This window comes from Anopheles arabiensis, chromosome 3 (assembly GCF_016920715.1).
Source record: "Anopheles arabiensis isolate DONGOLA chromosome 3, AaraD3, whole genome shotgun sequence".
Taxonomy (NCBI): Eukaryota; Metazoa; Arthropoda; class Insecta; order Diptera; family Culicidae; genus Anopheles; species Anopheles arabiensis.
Window position 1 is genome coordinate 87,687,563 of NC_053518.1, and position 14,018 is coordinate 87,701,580.

Consider the following 14,018-nt stretch of genomic DNA (forward strand, 5'->3'; position numbering starts at 1 on the left):
GAGTCTCGGTGACCCTTTAACTCACATACACACACACTCGCACTGGCACCGAGCATAGCTCACATAGCAATATTTCACGTTTCGCGAGAGATATTTACTCCTTCGTCTATTTATAAATCCACTCTAAATTTAATGCCACTTTTTTCTACATGTTAATAAATATATTCACAGGAATGGCAACATTGTACGACCGCCTCTACCAGCTCTCTGCTCCAAGACGGTTTCCCCCATTTTAATTTCTTCCTGAGCAGTTTCTCCCTTTTTTAGGATAATATTTTTAGCACATCGCCGCGATCAAATCGGTCGGTGAAGGTATTTTTATATCAAACACGCCTGCAAACTCCACGCCCCCCACCCCCCGAAAGATGCGGAAGAAAGTCCCGCGTGTGATGTGATATGCGATGAAAAATGGGAAAAACGTAAACAAGCACCCTTTTTGGCACGAACCATCCAGCCTGCGTGCGTTCGATAGAAAGATTGGTATGCTAATGATTGAAATTGATCCCTAACCGCCGCACTGTGTTTACGGCGCATGAAAGCAACGTTGAGCAATGGGCGGAAACTCATCGGATGCCACTTTAATCGAGTGGAATGGGATGATCTGTTATATCGTTTGCATCATTGCACCATGTGTGGACCATGTTTAAATAAATGGTTTAATCGTTCTTTACGCGTATCAAAAATTTCCTATTTTCACATTGAATTCATCTCTATGTCTAACGGCTACAAGCGTGTTTGTTTAATAAATTGCAAAACATTTCTCGCAACTACCGCACGTACGGGCAAAGAATGCGGATTTATCTTACGGATCTGATAGGAAGGAAGGCACCCTTAAAAATGTCCAGCGTTCTTTTCTATAAAAACACAATCACACAGCACAAAAAATCGTTTCCACAACCGCGACATGATCAAGAACACCTTCACCATCGGGTTGGTGTACACAAAGCTCAGATATCAGGTTTCATTTTCAGCTGTTGGTAAACTCTGGTTGGTAGGCGTTTTGTCGAGTTCTGATCCACGGAAAGGGTGCCAGGATATTGTGTTGAATTTTCATTACTAAATCCGGTTAAATTCAACCTTTTTTATGACTATGCACATCAAAACGGACTTTTATCTATTTTTACGTATTGTAAACCTCTTCACCTATGTGTAATCACTGCATAAGTTCACAACTTTTAGATAATCGCATTTAAAAATAAACAGTTAAATTTACATATGTGCTTTACAAACAAACATGATATGTTTAATTTGAAAAGAAATTACCACTCGCAGCAAGCACACAAAATACAAACACACTGCAAATCGTCACGCAACACACGGCGCCAGCGTGCGCTGCGACTCTCGTGTGCACTTCGCGCGCTTCCAAACACGAATGGGAAGTTGGTACCGGTTTGTACGCAGCCACCGTCCATGCGGTGGAACGTACGGCCTGCACATTGGGCAATGCGCATGCACGTGTGCTGGGATAAAAATTAAACACTTTCTTCGAAAGTTGTTGAGCTGTTATTTTAGCTTTTTATTTTATTTTTTATTTTTTGTTATTTATATTGCTTGGTGTAAAAATGTCAGCATGTTAAAAAATTTCTATGTTAGCTTAGAATAAAATTTGAACCTGTTAACCAACAAATATACAAAGCATATTATATGAGTAACATAGTAACATAGTTATTGATTTTTGTTACGTCAGCTTTTTAAAAGATCTTATGCATAAAAATAATATGCATACCCAATGTTCAATAAATAAGAGCCATATTTATTAAAGTTTGTGTAAAAAAATGCTGCAGATTTAGATTGTAAATATTATAAAATAAGCAAAAATAAATGACAGCATTGGAAAAAAATATTTTACATACAAAAGGGACAAAATTTGTTTTATGAGCAACTAATTAGGATCCTGAAATTACTCAAGCGCCACGGATTAAGCTTAAACGACTGGAAAATCAAATATCCATAGAAAAAAAAATCCGATAGCTTCACTGGTTTGTTCAATAGATATAGGTTTGTTTCAAAAGTGCTTTATCAACTCATCATTATACAGGTATAAACGTGGCGAATGAGGCCAATCGGCTCAAAGTCTCTATTAAAAAAAGAAAAAAATGCAGATTCCCCAATATACGCCATACTCGCGATACGCTAATTTCTAATTTGACATTTCTTTGAGCAAATTGTACTGAATTGACACATCGAATGTCAAATGGAAAATAAATTCCCTTGCTAATAAAGGGAACATACATTCCAAAGAAAGCTTCACTGGCTGGCTATCCCACCAACAGATGGTGCCATAAACTTTTTTGCTAATTTTAGAATGCATCAGTCGTTTACCGTCTGGTAAACGAAGTCTTTTTAGTTTCTTTTTAGGCTGAGAGCTTGGATCGTTTAGAGCCCGTTTAGTGGCCGTTTAGTGGATTTGTGGCACTTGGGTATTAATGCTAAAGATGAAAATATAAGGGGTGTTTAATGTTGTATAACAAATCATTCCAACTAATCACTTAATTCTGCGAGGAGTCCAAGATTAGATGATTGTAAGTAGCATTTCAGTAATAAGTAAGCTTAAATAAATAAATAAATAAATAAATAAAATAACCAATTGGACGTGATGCGAAGTCGTGAATGGGCTGTCAGTTATCACGACGTTGAGTTTGTAGCATACAAATAAGAGTCTTGATAACTAAAAAGGCACTCCCAAGCGCCCTTTTTTTGTTTATTTTTACAGACTTTGAGCCAATTGGTCTCATTCGCCTCAAAAAGCGGCCAATAAAACGTGATTAAAATACTTGAATTATCTTGAACAAAACGTACAACCGCCTATTCTTGAACAACCGCCAAAATACACATAAACACCACTATTCGACAGTAAACAGACGTCACTAAGAAGGCCCAGTATTGAATTTCGTTCTTTGGGTTGTCCCTTCAATCGATTGGACAACATTCAAAAACAAAAACACAACAAACACAAGTCCCTTCGAGAGAATGCATTTGTTTCCATTGCTATCAGCAATCTAAGCTTTCAAATGTTTACAGTCGTGTAATAATTCTAGTCCACCTGTCTATTTAACTTTTAAAAGTGTAATTTAAGTACTACTTACCTTACAACAAATGTCGAAACTTCCAAAGGCAGCACTTAGTCTGAAGCAGGTAGCGCAGCGCCCGGTCTACGATCATTTAGCATTTTGCTTACCATGCTTGCTATTTTCTTCCCACAGTTTATGCTGCGGCAGGAGGTGCTCAAACTCTACCGGACAATATTCCGCACTATCCGCCAGGTGCCGGACGCGAGCAGCCGGCGCGAGTTGCGTGACTGGGCGCGGGCCGACTTTCGCAACAATCGCAATCAAACGGACGAGCTGGCGATCAAGATGCTGCTGCAGCATGGCAATCGTAGCTTGAAGGAGCTACAGACCAGCCTCGAGCTTAGTGGAAGTGGCCCCACCGACACGGCCAGCCATTCGGACGCAACAAAGCGCAGCTAGGAATCGCTACCGGCAGATTGTGCAAATTTCGTTCGTAACGCTTAGAGTTCGTGTATTGATTGTTCATAGTTGTTAGTTCAATAAATTACAACCGCCCGGCTAGCGGCTGCTCAGAGCAACTGAAGAAACTGAGCTGAGATGTGTGAGGGCCTTCCACGCACTACTGCATGCGCATGCCGAGGTACAGTGGCTCGTTGGCGTATATCCGGCGGGCGATAAAGTAGTCCCGGGCGATCCGGAACAGGGTGAAAAAGTTGATCAGCAACAGAAACGCCACCGAGAGCACGTTTTGCCACTCCGGGGTGAGCGCAAATATGGCCAGCTGCAGCACTATCAGCAGCATCTGCACAGCGAACAGTGTCAGATAGATCACGATATGGTTGCTGAAAATGGCCTGCAAAAGAGGGCAGAAAGAAAAAGAAACCATTCGCGGATTAGCTTGACACAACTTCGTTACATTGTGGCGCCACTTACGTAAAATCTATAATGGCTAGTGTTGGCCGGTACGGCCGATGTGCAGTAGCCCACCGACCGGTACACCTCGCCCATGTGCCGCACGTACGTCCCGTGCGGGTAGATGTTCGTCTTCGACCACGTGTACGTCGGCACGCTGTTCGACCGATTGCTAACCCGCTGCCACTGGCCGAGATGCAGTGCGGCCCGGTGAAACACGTCACAGTACCGCATCGGGAAGCAGTACGTGACGCACATGGTCAGCCCGCCGACAAACACGCACGCCAGATGCTGCGTGGTCCAGAAGTTGTTGTAGTACAGATGCTTCGAGGCCAGCACGCACGGCACGAAGCCGGCGTAGTACGCGTTCAGCAGCGAGGTAAAGACGATCTGCTTGCAGCGTGCGTTAAAGTCCGTCCGCAGTGCGTCGATCTCGGTCCGGATGGCGCCCGCACTGGAGGAGCAGCTGTGCAGCGGCATCCCGTTGATGCAGTTCGGCTCGGTGTCGACGATCGTGCGCAGAAACTGCTCCAGATTGAGGCCGAATATCATCAGGTACAGTACCAGCGGGTAGCTCAGCACGAACAGATGGATGTAGCTCGCCTTCTGGTAGATCTGCGTGCCGCAGCCAACGAAGGACGCGAGCACAAACGCAAGGAACGTGTACTTGGCCACCTTTTTGCTTACGTCCGCGTACGCTTCCGGGCAGTTGGCATCGATGCACCTCAGGATGCAGCAGTACAGGAGCCGCCGGCTCGCCATAATGTCGATGAAGATGGCTAAATCCCAGTCGATAAGGTAAAAGTTCTACAAAACACATGAAGTCCATTTTAATCGCATTCTTCAATTCAACACAAAAACTAATCTTACCACCGCCTGCCGGTTGTACGAATTCGGCAACCACCAGACGGACCGGTACAGGTGCAAAAACTGTGTCGCACTGGCGATGATGGTGAAGCCGAATATGAACAGCTCGTTCATCAGCTCCGAGCTTTGCTCCGTGTTCGGGTACGGCACGTGCTTCGGGAACGGCGTGTACATGGCACTTCCATCCTCCTCGCCGTTACTGTCCGGATTGTTGCTGCGTTGCTGCGCACCGGCAGCGCCACTTGCCGCCAGCGCCTGGGACCCTGCATAATGTCCCGCCGTCGACGGAGGATGTCCCCGGTGCAGTCTTCTAATCGTTACAGTCATGGTGTGGAGTGCTTTTTTACGGTTGTTTTTTACCAGTACTCCTCTAATGTATCATCGGGAAGCAACGCTCCGGAATGATTTACTTTTACTGAGCAAAAGATTGAACTCCAATTTCAGTGAAAACACCCCATCGGCGACTTTTAAAACGATGCAATCGATAATGCTAAAAAATACGCGAAATTAATCCGATCCGGGAACCACCGCCGGAATACGCAACTGTGTATTGTTTTGTTCTGTCCGGAAACAAAATGAAAAAAAAACGCTGCCCCTTTGTTGTGACAGCTGCAACTGTCAAAAACGTCGCTCCCGCCCGCCGTCAAGTGCCAACTAGGTTATTTGTTTTTCTCCCAAAAACGGTCCTTTTCTTTCAGTTTTGCCACGGTTCCCGTGCTGTGTTCTTTAGTTTTTTTTTTTTTGCAATCCCATTCCTCCTCCACACCCTCATATTTTTCTCTTCCCCCACAGCACAATGGTGCCGCACATCATTTACGGCATCATCTTTGTGATGCTGTTTTTCTTCACCATCTTCCCGACGGCCGAGATGGAATCGGTCGGGCTGACGGTGGACCATCTCTGCTCGCGCTACCTGTCCGCCGACACGGACTACGTGATGTACCAGCTAAAATCGACCAGCGTGAAGCTGCTGATCCACTCGGCCATGCCGTTCATCTACGTCCTCTTCATCTGGCTGATGATGTGGGCCAACCCGGACGAGATGATGGTGGTGCAGCGGCAACCATCGCCGTTGGGGGAAACGGTCTGGGATGTGTTCTGTAGCGCTGCCGGCACGCTGTTGATTGTGGCCGCTGTGACCGTTTTCTACTGGGCCCAGGACGGTTGGAGCAATCATCCGATCGCGAAGCAGCTGCAGCTGCTGACCAGCGCCACGCTGCCCGATTGGCGATCCGTTGCCACCAACATTAACGACGAGTATCGAAGGTATGTGTATAGAGGTTTTTTTAGGGGTGCTCATAGCTGTGGGATACTTTCTTGAATCCCTTGAAACCCTTTTTGGACAGGCTCTTTGGAAATTCTCATGGGATTTGTCCAAATGAGATACGATTGAATCCAATTCTCATATAACGTGTATTTCCTGTAAGAAAGAGTCATGCAAGTGCCCCATAAGTATGAGAACCCTTGAAAACCCCTGTACAGGAGGGACATGACCATGGCCAAAAGGGATGAATGGTTCCTTTTATCGGGTTTGAATGTATCATATATTTATTATTAAATAAACAACTGCTTCTCGCTAGCGCACACCGTACACGTATCCCCCCGAGGACTCTCGCAGTTTTTTCCCCACATTTCTTCTTTCTATCCATTCAATCCAAACGGTTCTGCTCGCTCTCTTTTACCAGGGATACCAAAATTATCATCCGTTCCAACGCTATCTCGACCCTGGTGGTGACGGAAAGTTGGATCATTAAAACGAACATGTACGTGCACAATATCATCCCCCAGAGTGAAGCACTGCTGTACGCGTACAAGGTGAGTGGTAGGATGCTGTTCCTCCTGTCCCGTCCCCGATCTCTAATTTCCGCTCCCTGTTTCGCCTCACACACCGCAGATCGACACCAAGGAGGTGATCACCGACACGCTCGAGTCGGCCGAGTTCGTCAATATCGGCGTGAAGCCCCAGCAGCAGTCCCGCATCAAGCCGTTCATCATACGCATCAACGTGGTGCACATCAAGGATCTGCGCGACCGGCTGCAGCAACCGATCCTGGTGATGCCCTCGGTGCAGTTCCGCACCCTGACCGAGCGGTTCGTGGAAGCGTTCAAGGAGGAGGTCGCCCAAAACCCGACCGTGCCGAGCGCGTACGTGCCGGACGAGGGCGACTGCTGCTTGGCGTGTCTGCAGGCCCAGCCGGACGTCAAGATTGCCAAGTACTGTCTGGATGTGGACGCGGCCGGCTCGGTACTGCCCGAGCAGGAGCGCTGCCAGCCGTGCGGCTGCCGGCCGCTCTGGTGCGTCAGCTGTCTGGCGACGTGGTTCGCGTCGCAGCAGCAGCGGGCCGAGCGGGACACGTGGCTCAGCAAGAAGACGACCTGTCCGATGTGTCGGGCACGGTTTTGCGTGCGCGATGTGTGCTATCTCGAGGGACGCCGGACGCCGCCCGCACAGGAGGGGGAGGAGGAGGTGCTGCCGGAGACGGAGCAATAAATGTGTATACACTGTACAGCGTGAGTCTTTGTTTTCCCCTCCAGGATGACCGCCAAAAAGGGGAAGTTTTACATGCACGGGGAGGGGATGAGTACTTGCGCGAGTTATGTCAAAATAATTCAGAAAATTCCATTTTCGTGCTGGGTGCATGTGTGTGAGTGTATATCATCAGCTTGGTTGGTTTATTAGGTTTGCCGCGGTTTTTTTTGTTGTTCCATTGTTCCATTACTTTCTCCCCCGGGTCCTCCGCACACACTTACGTCAGCAGCTTGCCGAGCATGATTTCGATCGTCATCTTCTTGCGGAAGTACGGCATGTTCGACTGGTCGAACGTGATCGGGTGGTCACGCGACAGAAACTCCGCAAACATGCAGCTAAACACACCGCAGTCGCTGCCGTTCTTCTGCCGCGGACAGTCGCGCATGTTCTGCTTCGTCAGCCCGGTCTTGTCGAACGGTGCCTTGCGCTTGTCCAGCGACTCCTCGCACAGATACTGCTCGAGCGCATTGAGCACCGCATTGTTGGGCGAGCCCATCGAGTCGTAGTAGTGGATCGTCTTGTGCCGCAGATCGATCGTCGCCATGCACCAGTGGATGCCGCCGACGTGCACTGGCACCACGATCATATCGTGCGCCAGCAGGTCGACCTTGCGCGTCCAGCGCCGCACGCCGGCGTAGCCCATCTTCAGCAGCTGGGGCAGAAAGAACGTGTTCATCGTGTACACCTTCGGCAGGCCCTGGTCGCGCTTCTGCTCGCCTCGCTCGCGCAGCAGCTCCATGTAGAAGTTGATCACCGCATCGTTCAGCCAGTTCATGTCCTGCAGCGTGACGAGATCGTTGCCGGTGATGCGCAGGTTGAACTTCTCCATCACCACCTGGTGGCCGGTGCGCAGCTTGCGCTGCATCTCGTCCAGCTGCTCCCGGGTCAGCTCGGGCAGCGGCACCACCTCCGGCTCGGGCGTACCCTCCTTCAGCTCCGACTCGTCCAGCACGTCGAACTTGTAGAACGAGCAGACGTAGTGGTGCAGCTTGTTGCGCGCCTCCGTCTCCTGCTGCTGCGTGCACTGGCGCAGGCTGCCGAGCCGGTGCCGCTCCTGCTCGATCAGCGACTTGCGCTGGCTGAACAGGCTGCCGTACCGCGCCTGCACGTCCTGTATGATGTCGTCCCGGAACACGTGCTTCGTCTCGAACCGCGCCCGGACGGAGTTGACCGGCTCGGGCAGGAGGGCGGCGGCGGCGGCCGCCGCCGATTGCTCTTCCTCCTCCCGTTCCTGCGCAGCGCTCAGCTGGTGCGGATCGATCGTGGTAAACAGGCGGCCGGCCGATTTGCTCGTCACCTCTACACAGTCATCGCTGGCATCGCTCACATCCTGCACATGCTCCTCCTCATCGTCCGTCAGTTCCAGCGAGGCACCGTGCTTCTTCTCCGCTTCTGCCGCTTCTGGTCGCTGCACCGCATCTCCGTTGATGGGTTTGCGCGTGTACCGCTCGTACGCACCCAGCGGTGGGGGATTGTTCGCGATCGGGATGAACTTCTGCATCAACGCTTCGTACTTCCGTCGTACTTCGCGCTGCACGCTTAGATCGCGGTCTAGTGCTGCCGCCGTACCGTCGGACCCGGTCGACGGCGTCAATCTGTTCTTGGAGCGGAGCAGGTTGCTGAAATCCGTCGCTAGCAGAGACACGTTGCCGGGTTCGGAGGGGCGCGGAACCGCGGCCGGGATGTGCTGCTGCTGCTGCCGGAACAGTCCCCCCGCGAACGGTCTGCTGGTACCGCCGTTACCCTGGCTACCGATTGATGGCCGTGCCGTAGCGTACTTGATTGGGATCAAGCTCGGCGGAGGCCCATTGTTGTTTCTTCGCCCGAGCGGACGTAGTGCTGATGCACCGAACCGATCGTTGAGGACGGTGCTGCTCCTGTTGGTGTTGCTGCTGCTGCCGCCACCGGTTCCGATGATGCTGCTCCGGCTGCTACCGACGACACCCGGAAGTGTGTTCCGCTGCACCAGGCCGAGCGTGGGAACGTACGGGACGTGCTGGTGGTTCACCGGCGGCATGTCGGTGATTTCGCTGAGCCGCCGTGCGTTCGCCATCGTATTGGAAAGCCCCCCGTGCGCACCGTTCTGCTGCAGCAAAGGCCTACTACTGCTGTTGTTGCCGCTACTACTGTTGTGTTGGTGATGGTGGTGATTGCCCACTATTGACTGTTCCACTGGCGCTGGAATCGAAGACAGGGTCGTCATTCGGCGCTTTTTCGCATCGACGTCTAGCAGCGCTACACTTTTTCGCTTACGGTCGTTGCCGTCGGTACTGCCGCCACTACCGCCACCGCCCGTCAGCAACTGCTTCAGGCGCGATATGAGCGTCTCGGGAAACATCTTCATTTGCGAAAAAACCGACCAACCGAGTGCAACACACACAACAACAAAAAACGCAGGATCACATTAGGATGCACACACACACGCACGCGAACTATACACAAGCATACACACACGCACACACAGGGAGAGAGCTGACAGCCGTTGTCCGATTCTGTCTGCCGTGGTTCTGGTGAGGCCACCGACGGACGACACGCTGGAAACAGGGAAAACGCACACCGTCGGCAGCGAAGGAAGAATAAAATTGAAATAAAAAAAAAAGCCGAACAACGGGGGCAAGCGCGGCGCGCGCGCTATATCACGCTGCAGCGACGACGCACCTGGCTGTAGGGACGCACCAGGTCAGCTTCGGTGCCGAATTTACATCACACCACGGCGGACGATGCTTGCGGAATGCTACTTTGATCGGAAATGCAGGATTTTACAAATGCATTTCGGGAAAAAATGGTTCGGGCGAAACTCTCGTAGGGCGCTGCTGCTGCACACACGATGGGGAAACGGTACTTGTCAAAATGCTTGTGTGGTGGTGTGGTAATGTCAATTCAGCGAACTCGTCTCCGTCTCACTTTTCCGGCGTTCAGGCAGCGTCTGCTCATTTCGGAACCAGTGCGGCGAGCTGTAGGGGGTCCCGCTCGCGCGCTCGACGCCATTCGCGCCAGTTTCTTTCTCACTCGCTCGCACTCAAAATGCTCGAGTGCGGGTAGCGATGGTCGGAACCGTACGTGCCGACTGGATGCAGGAACGGATCCGATCCGCGGTTCAATGTACGCAACAGAGTGACCAGGAATACCGGTGTTTCTGTATTCCTACCAATGTGTATGAAGTGTCAGTTGGTCTCAAAGACTGTTTTTTATGACAAAATTTGAACGTCATTTTTGATAGAATTCAATCCTTGCAATAAAACACCTTCACAACATGTAAAATATTTCGAATCATCGTACTTTGTGGGTGATTAAAAGATAGATAGTACTTTGCGGAACTATGGAGCTTTTAAACAAGCACTTAGTACTCTCTGGAACCTTGCAGCTGGTGAGCCTGATGTGTATGGTGCAACTTCATAGCTTTTAATGCATGACATCAGTTTGAAGTAACTCTGGTCAAAGTGTCAAAGACTGGTCCCGTCAAACATTTCATTACTGCTCATTGTATGAAAAATAAAATCGGTAGTTTTAGGGTGCTCATCTGTGAATAGATAAATCTCCACGGAACGATTGCTTTATGGCGAATCTTTCCCTTTCCACCGCAAAAAAAAAAAATTGCGAACCGTTTTGCGTTTCCGTGACCCAATTCTTCATTAGCATTAGCACTTGTTTTTACCATATGGAAATCATTAAAAACCTTTAAACGAATGCTCTCCTATGTGGAGGGATTTCAAAAATAAGATAAAATACCTAAATACACTATTTTCTTCCCATCTGTCAAAAAAGTATAGGGACGTCACACGAAGCGCAAACTCAAAAAATTAACGCTTGATTTGTATGGGAGAGCGTAGACTTCTCGTCAAAAGATTATAGAGTTGTATGGCTGAAATCCAATTTACGCCAAAGTTTACACTTCGTATCACGTCCGTACAAGGTGTTATAAATGACAAGCTGAAGTTGTTCAGAGCAAAATGACATTTCTCGACTTGACATATCTCTTCCGGGGGCTCCGGTATAAAAATCGGAGAGGGCTGGTGAGGGGTAATGAAATTTGTATGCAGAGAGTGACTGATGTCCCCCACAATGTCGCCCAGCAAAAGCGATAAAAATCAACCTTTTAAATACATTATCCTTGCGTCCGTAGTAGGAATACAGATAAATCGGTATTTCTGGTCACTCTGGTGAGCGCTGCGCTTGCAATTTGACAGCTGCTGTTGACAGCAACGGAACAGCAACAAAGCGAGAGAAAAAAAATACACCAAAACATTCGGCCCAATTTGCCGGTGGTTGTGGGAAAATTGCGTGTTTTTTAGAGTTTTATAGCGCAAAAATGTATCGTTGGTACTAAAACCGGTGGCTATCGTGCTGGTTTCCTTCGCTCCTGCCCAGTGACCCATCCAGTGACGGCCAGCCGATGGAGCTGATTGTGATTTTAGGCGTTGTGGTGCTGCTGTACGTGGTGCTGTTGTTTTTCGACGGATTTTTTAAGGTACAGTAATCGCTTCCGCACTTGTTTCTGTTTGCTTTTTTTCATGTGCAATGTCCCTCCTTTGCAGAGCTGCATGCACTACCCGTACGATGCATTCCTGCGAGGGACCGGACTGACGGTCAAGTTCCTACGCCTTCAGTGGCACACCACGGCCCTGAACCGCTCCATCGTGAAATGGAGCACAAAGTATCCGAAAATACTCGACTGCAGCTTCAATGCGGGCGTCTACCTCAGTCTGGTGCTGATGCCGTTTGCCATCGTGATGATTGTCGTGTCTTCCCTGCAAACAAACCTTCACGGCCAGTCGGCGAAGGTAGTCACAACCGGCGGGGCGGGTGGCGGCGATCCGCGCACATCCGCGGCCCGCCGTGTGGTGGAGATCGATCTGGTGGTGCCGGGTGTGAACCTGCCCATCAACGAGCTAGGCTACTACGTGGCCGCCCTAGCCATCAACAGTGTGGTGCACGAGCTCGGGCACGGGCTGGCCGCGGTACTGGAGGACGTCCAGATCCGGGGCTTTGGGCTGCACGTGCTGCTCATCATCCCGATGGCGTACACGCAGCTCGACTCGGACCTGCTGAACACGCTGCGCCTGTGGAAGAAGCTGCGCGTCCTTTGTGCCGGCATCTGGCACAATCTGCTGCTCGGCCTGCTAACATACCTGCTGTTTATGGCCACGCCGTTCCTCTTCTCGGCGCTCTACCGCACCAGCGACGGTGTGATCGTGACGGCGCTGAAAAACAACTCCCCGATGGCGGGAGCGCGCGGACTCGAGCACGGCGACATCGTCCGCTCGATCAACAGCTGCGAGATCCGGCACGAGGACAGCTGGTTCGAGTGTTTGCTGCACACGATCCACTCGCCGCCCGCCTACTGCGTCTCGACCGACTTTGTGCACCTGAACGACGAGTCCGTCCCGATGTCGCACAAGAACGACGGGCTGATCGAGTGCTGCGGCAGCGACAATACCGCGTCCAGCTGCTTCGAGTACATGGTGGACGCGAACGAGGACGACGTGCCGCTACCGCAGCACATGTGCCTCAACATACGCAAAACGATCGAGAACAGCTTCGGCTACTGCCAGCACAATGGGCAGTGTGCGGAAGGGCACTGCTTCAAGCCGAGCATCAGCAACTACACCACGATCATGCAGATACGGCGCGAGTCGAAGCCGGACGTGATCTACATCGGCCATCCGGGCGATGCGACCCGCACCGTGCACGTGTCACGCTTCATCCCCAAGACGGGCCTGTTCGCGCCCCGGCTGGCCGACTCGATCCAGCTGCTGCTCAAGTACGTGACCGTGTTTGCGATCGGGCTGGCGTTCATCAACGTGATGCCGTGCTACGGCTTCGATGGGCAGCACATCGTCAATGCGCTGCTGTCGGACGGTGCGATCCAGCAGCGGATACCGCAGAAAAGCAAGCGGGACATGATTTCGCTCGCGGTCAACGTGGTCGGCACGCTGTTCGTGTTCATACTTGTGGCGAAGGTGTTCTGGCTGTCGCTCTCCCGGCTGCTGTCCGTATGAATGAGTGGCGTAGGGCCATTAATCATCGCCATAAACAAAAACAAAAAAACATCGAATTCCATTTATGTAGGAAATTCACGCTTACGCTACGCAGTGCGCTAGCGGGTAGGAAAGCACACCGAGTAGGTATGCAGCGGTAATGCAATTTTAAACATTTTGACTGCAAGGTATCAAGCCTTCTGTAGGGGAAGAACACGGGGTACGACGCATTTGTTAGGCAAACAATTAGTCACATGAAAATGGTATAAGCATACTATTAGTAGCAGCTATTACACTGATTACAATCATTTATAGCAGACAAAAGAAGAAAAAAAAACAAAACAAGACAAAACATACATAATGTGTATTGATATTAACCGATAGAATAAACATGATCACGGATCTAAAACTAAAACTTAGTAAAGACGATGATACTTACTGCCAAAATGGACATTTTCCAAACATCCCTCTGTTGTCAATGGACTTCAGTGTGAGGGAAAACTGTGCTCTTGAGCACATGTTCTCGAGTCAGCTGTCCAGCAATGGCAAACGAAGAAACGCTACAAACAAAGCAGAGAAAACGGCCAAAGCCTAGGGAGAGATGGTGTACCTAGCCCTACGCTCACTTGGATCCATTTCCTGACCTTCTCAGCCGAATTTCGGTTGCTCTCTCTCTGCCCATGCGAGCAGCATAATTCGCATCTCCCGCAACAGGACGGA

General features: G+C 50.3%; 6 protein-coding genes across 9 annotated transcripts in view; 3 read left to right on the forward strand and 3 right to left on the reverse strand.

The window, feature by feature from the left end:
- Window positions 1-1,362, reverse strand: part of LOC120902658 (formin-2) — a 33,738-nt gene extending 32,376 nt beyond the window's left edge. For both annotated transcript variants that reach the window (XM_040311609.1, XM_040311608.1), the window contains exon 1: window positions 1,264-1,362. The gene's annotated coding sequence lies outside the window, so the exon portion shown is untranslated. The remainder of the gene's footprint in view (window positions 1-1,263) is intronic.
- Window positions 1,363-2,917: 1,555 nt separating this feature from the next.
- On the forward strand, window positions 2,918-3,602 carry LOC120900942 (LYR motif-containing protein 2). Its single transcript, XM_040308578.1, has 2 exons — window positions 2,918-3,135; window positions 3,204-3,602. Exons 1-2 carry the CDS (start codon window positions 3,097-3,099, stop codon window positions 3,468-3,470), a joined length of 306 nt encoding a protein of 101 aa, XP_040164512.1. The 5' UTR covers window positions 2,918-3,096; the 3' UTR covers window positions 3,471-3,602.
- LOC120900941 (transmembrane protein 39A-A) lies at window positions 3,502-5,414 on the reverse strand. The gene is made up of 3 exons (XM_040308577.1): window positions 4,794-5,414; window positions 3,945-4,730; window positions 3,502-3,864 (listed from the first exon to the last, which is right to left on the reverse strand). Exons 1-3 carry the CDS (start codon window positions 5,115-5,117, stop codon window positions 3,631-3,633), a joined length of 1,344 nt encoding a protein of 447 aa, XP_040164511.1. The 5' UTR covers window positions 5,118-5,414; the 3' UTR covers window positions 3,502-3,630.
- A 139-nt stretch (window positions 5,415-5,553) lies between these two features.
- Window positions 5,554-7,454, forward strand: LOC120900940 (E3 ubiquitin-protein ligase TM129). 2 transcript variants are annotated; one of them, XM_040308576.1, is made up of 3 exons: window positions 5,554-6,056; window positions 6,476-6,605; window positions 6,685-7,297. In XM_040308576.1, the coding sequence occupies exons 1-3, from the start codon at window positions 5,587-5,589 to the stop codon at window positions 7,279-7,281; spliced, it is 1,197 nt and encodes a 398-aa protein (XP_040164510.1). In that variant the 5' UTR covers window positions 5,554-5,586; the 3' UTR covers window positions 7,282-7,297. The 2 variants fall into 2 exon arrangements, with proteins under 2 accessions (XP_040164510.1, XP_040164509.1); XM_040308575.1 differs by having other exon boundaries at window positions 6,476-7,454.
- LOC120900939 (sentrin-specific protease 1-like) lies at window positions 7,409-10,316 on the reverse strand. Of its 2 annotated transcripts, none has more exons than XM_040308574.1 (2): window positions 9,574-10,316; window positions 7,409-9,498 (listed from the first exon to the last, which is right to left on the reverse strand). In XM_040308574.1, the coding sequence occupies exons 1-2, from the start codon at window positions 9,662-9,664 to the stop codon at window positions 7,538-7,540; spliced, it is 2,052 nt and encodes a 683-aa protein (XP_040164508.1). In that variant the 5' UTR covers window positions 9,665-10,316; the 3' UTR covers window positions 7,409-7,537. The 2 variants fall into 2 exon arrangements, with proteins under 2 accessions (XP_040164508.1, XP_040164507.1); XM_040308573.1 differs by having other exon boundaries at window positions 7,409-9,854; window positions 9,979-10,315.
- A 1,210-nt stretch (window positions 10,317-11,526) lies between these two features.
- Window positions 11,527-13,713, forward strand: LOC120903737 (membrane-bound transcription factor site-2 protease). The gene is made up of 2 exons (XM_040313335.1): window positions 11,527-11,788; window positions 11,856-13,713. The coding sequence occupies exons 1-2, from the start codon at window positions 11,714-11,716 to the stop codon at window positions 13,317-13,319; spliced, it is 1,539 nt and encodes a 512-aa protein (XP_040169269.1). The 5' UTR covers window positions 11,527-11,713; the 3' UTR covers window positions 13,320-13,713.
- The last annotated feature ends 305 nt before the right edge of the window (window positions 13,714-14,018 follow it).

Excerpts from the sequence above, each read along its gene's own strand:
- LOC120900942 (XM_040308578.1), top strand. The coding sequence starts at position 3,097 with ATGTCGAAACTTCCAAAGGCAGCACTTAGTCTGAAGCAG. Across the intron at positions 3,136-3,203 it reads CAGCACTTAGTCTGAAGCAG|TTTATGCTGCGGCAGGAGGT; the intron begins GTAGCGCAGCGC and ends TTCTTCCCACAG.
- LOC120900941 (XM_040308577.1), bottom strand. The coding sequence starts at position 5,117 with ATGACTGTAACGATTAGAAGACTGCACCGGGGACATCCTCCGTCGACG. Across the intron at positions 4,731-4,793 it reads CGTACAACCGGCAGGCGGTG|AACTTTTACCTTATCGACTG; the intron begins GTAAGATTAGTT and ends TGTGTTTTGTAG. Across the intron at positions 3,865-3,944 it reads CTAGCCATTATAGATTTTAC|GCCATTTTCAGCAACCATAT; the intron begins GTAAGTGGCGCC and ends CCTCTTTTGCAG.
- LOC120900940 (XM_040308575.1), top strand. The coding sequence starts at position 5,587 with ATGGTGCCGCACATCATTTACGGCATCATCTTTGTGATGCTGTTTTTC. Across the intron at positions 6,057-6,475 it reads ATTAACGACGAGTATCGAAG|GGATACCAAAATTATCATCC; the intron begins GTATGTGTATAG and ends CTCTTTTACCAG.
- LOC120900939 (XM_040308573.1), bottom strand. The coding sequence starts at position 9,664 with ATGAAGATGTTTCCCGAGACGCTCATATCGCGCCTGAAGCAGTTGCTG.
- LOC120903737 (XM_040313335.1), top strand. The coding sequence starts at position 11,714 with ATGGAGCTGATTGTGATTTTAGGCGTTGTGGTGCTGCTGTACGTGGTG. Across the intron at positions 11,789-11,855 it reads TTTTCGACGGATTTTTTAAG|AGCTGCATGCACTACCCGTA; the intron begins GTACAGTAATCG and ends CCTCCTTTGCAG.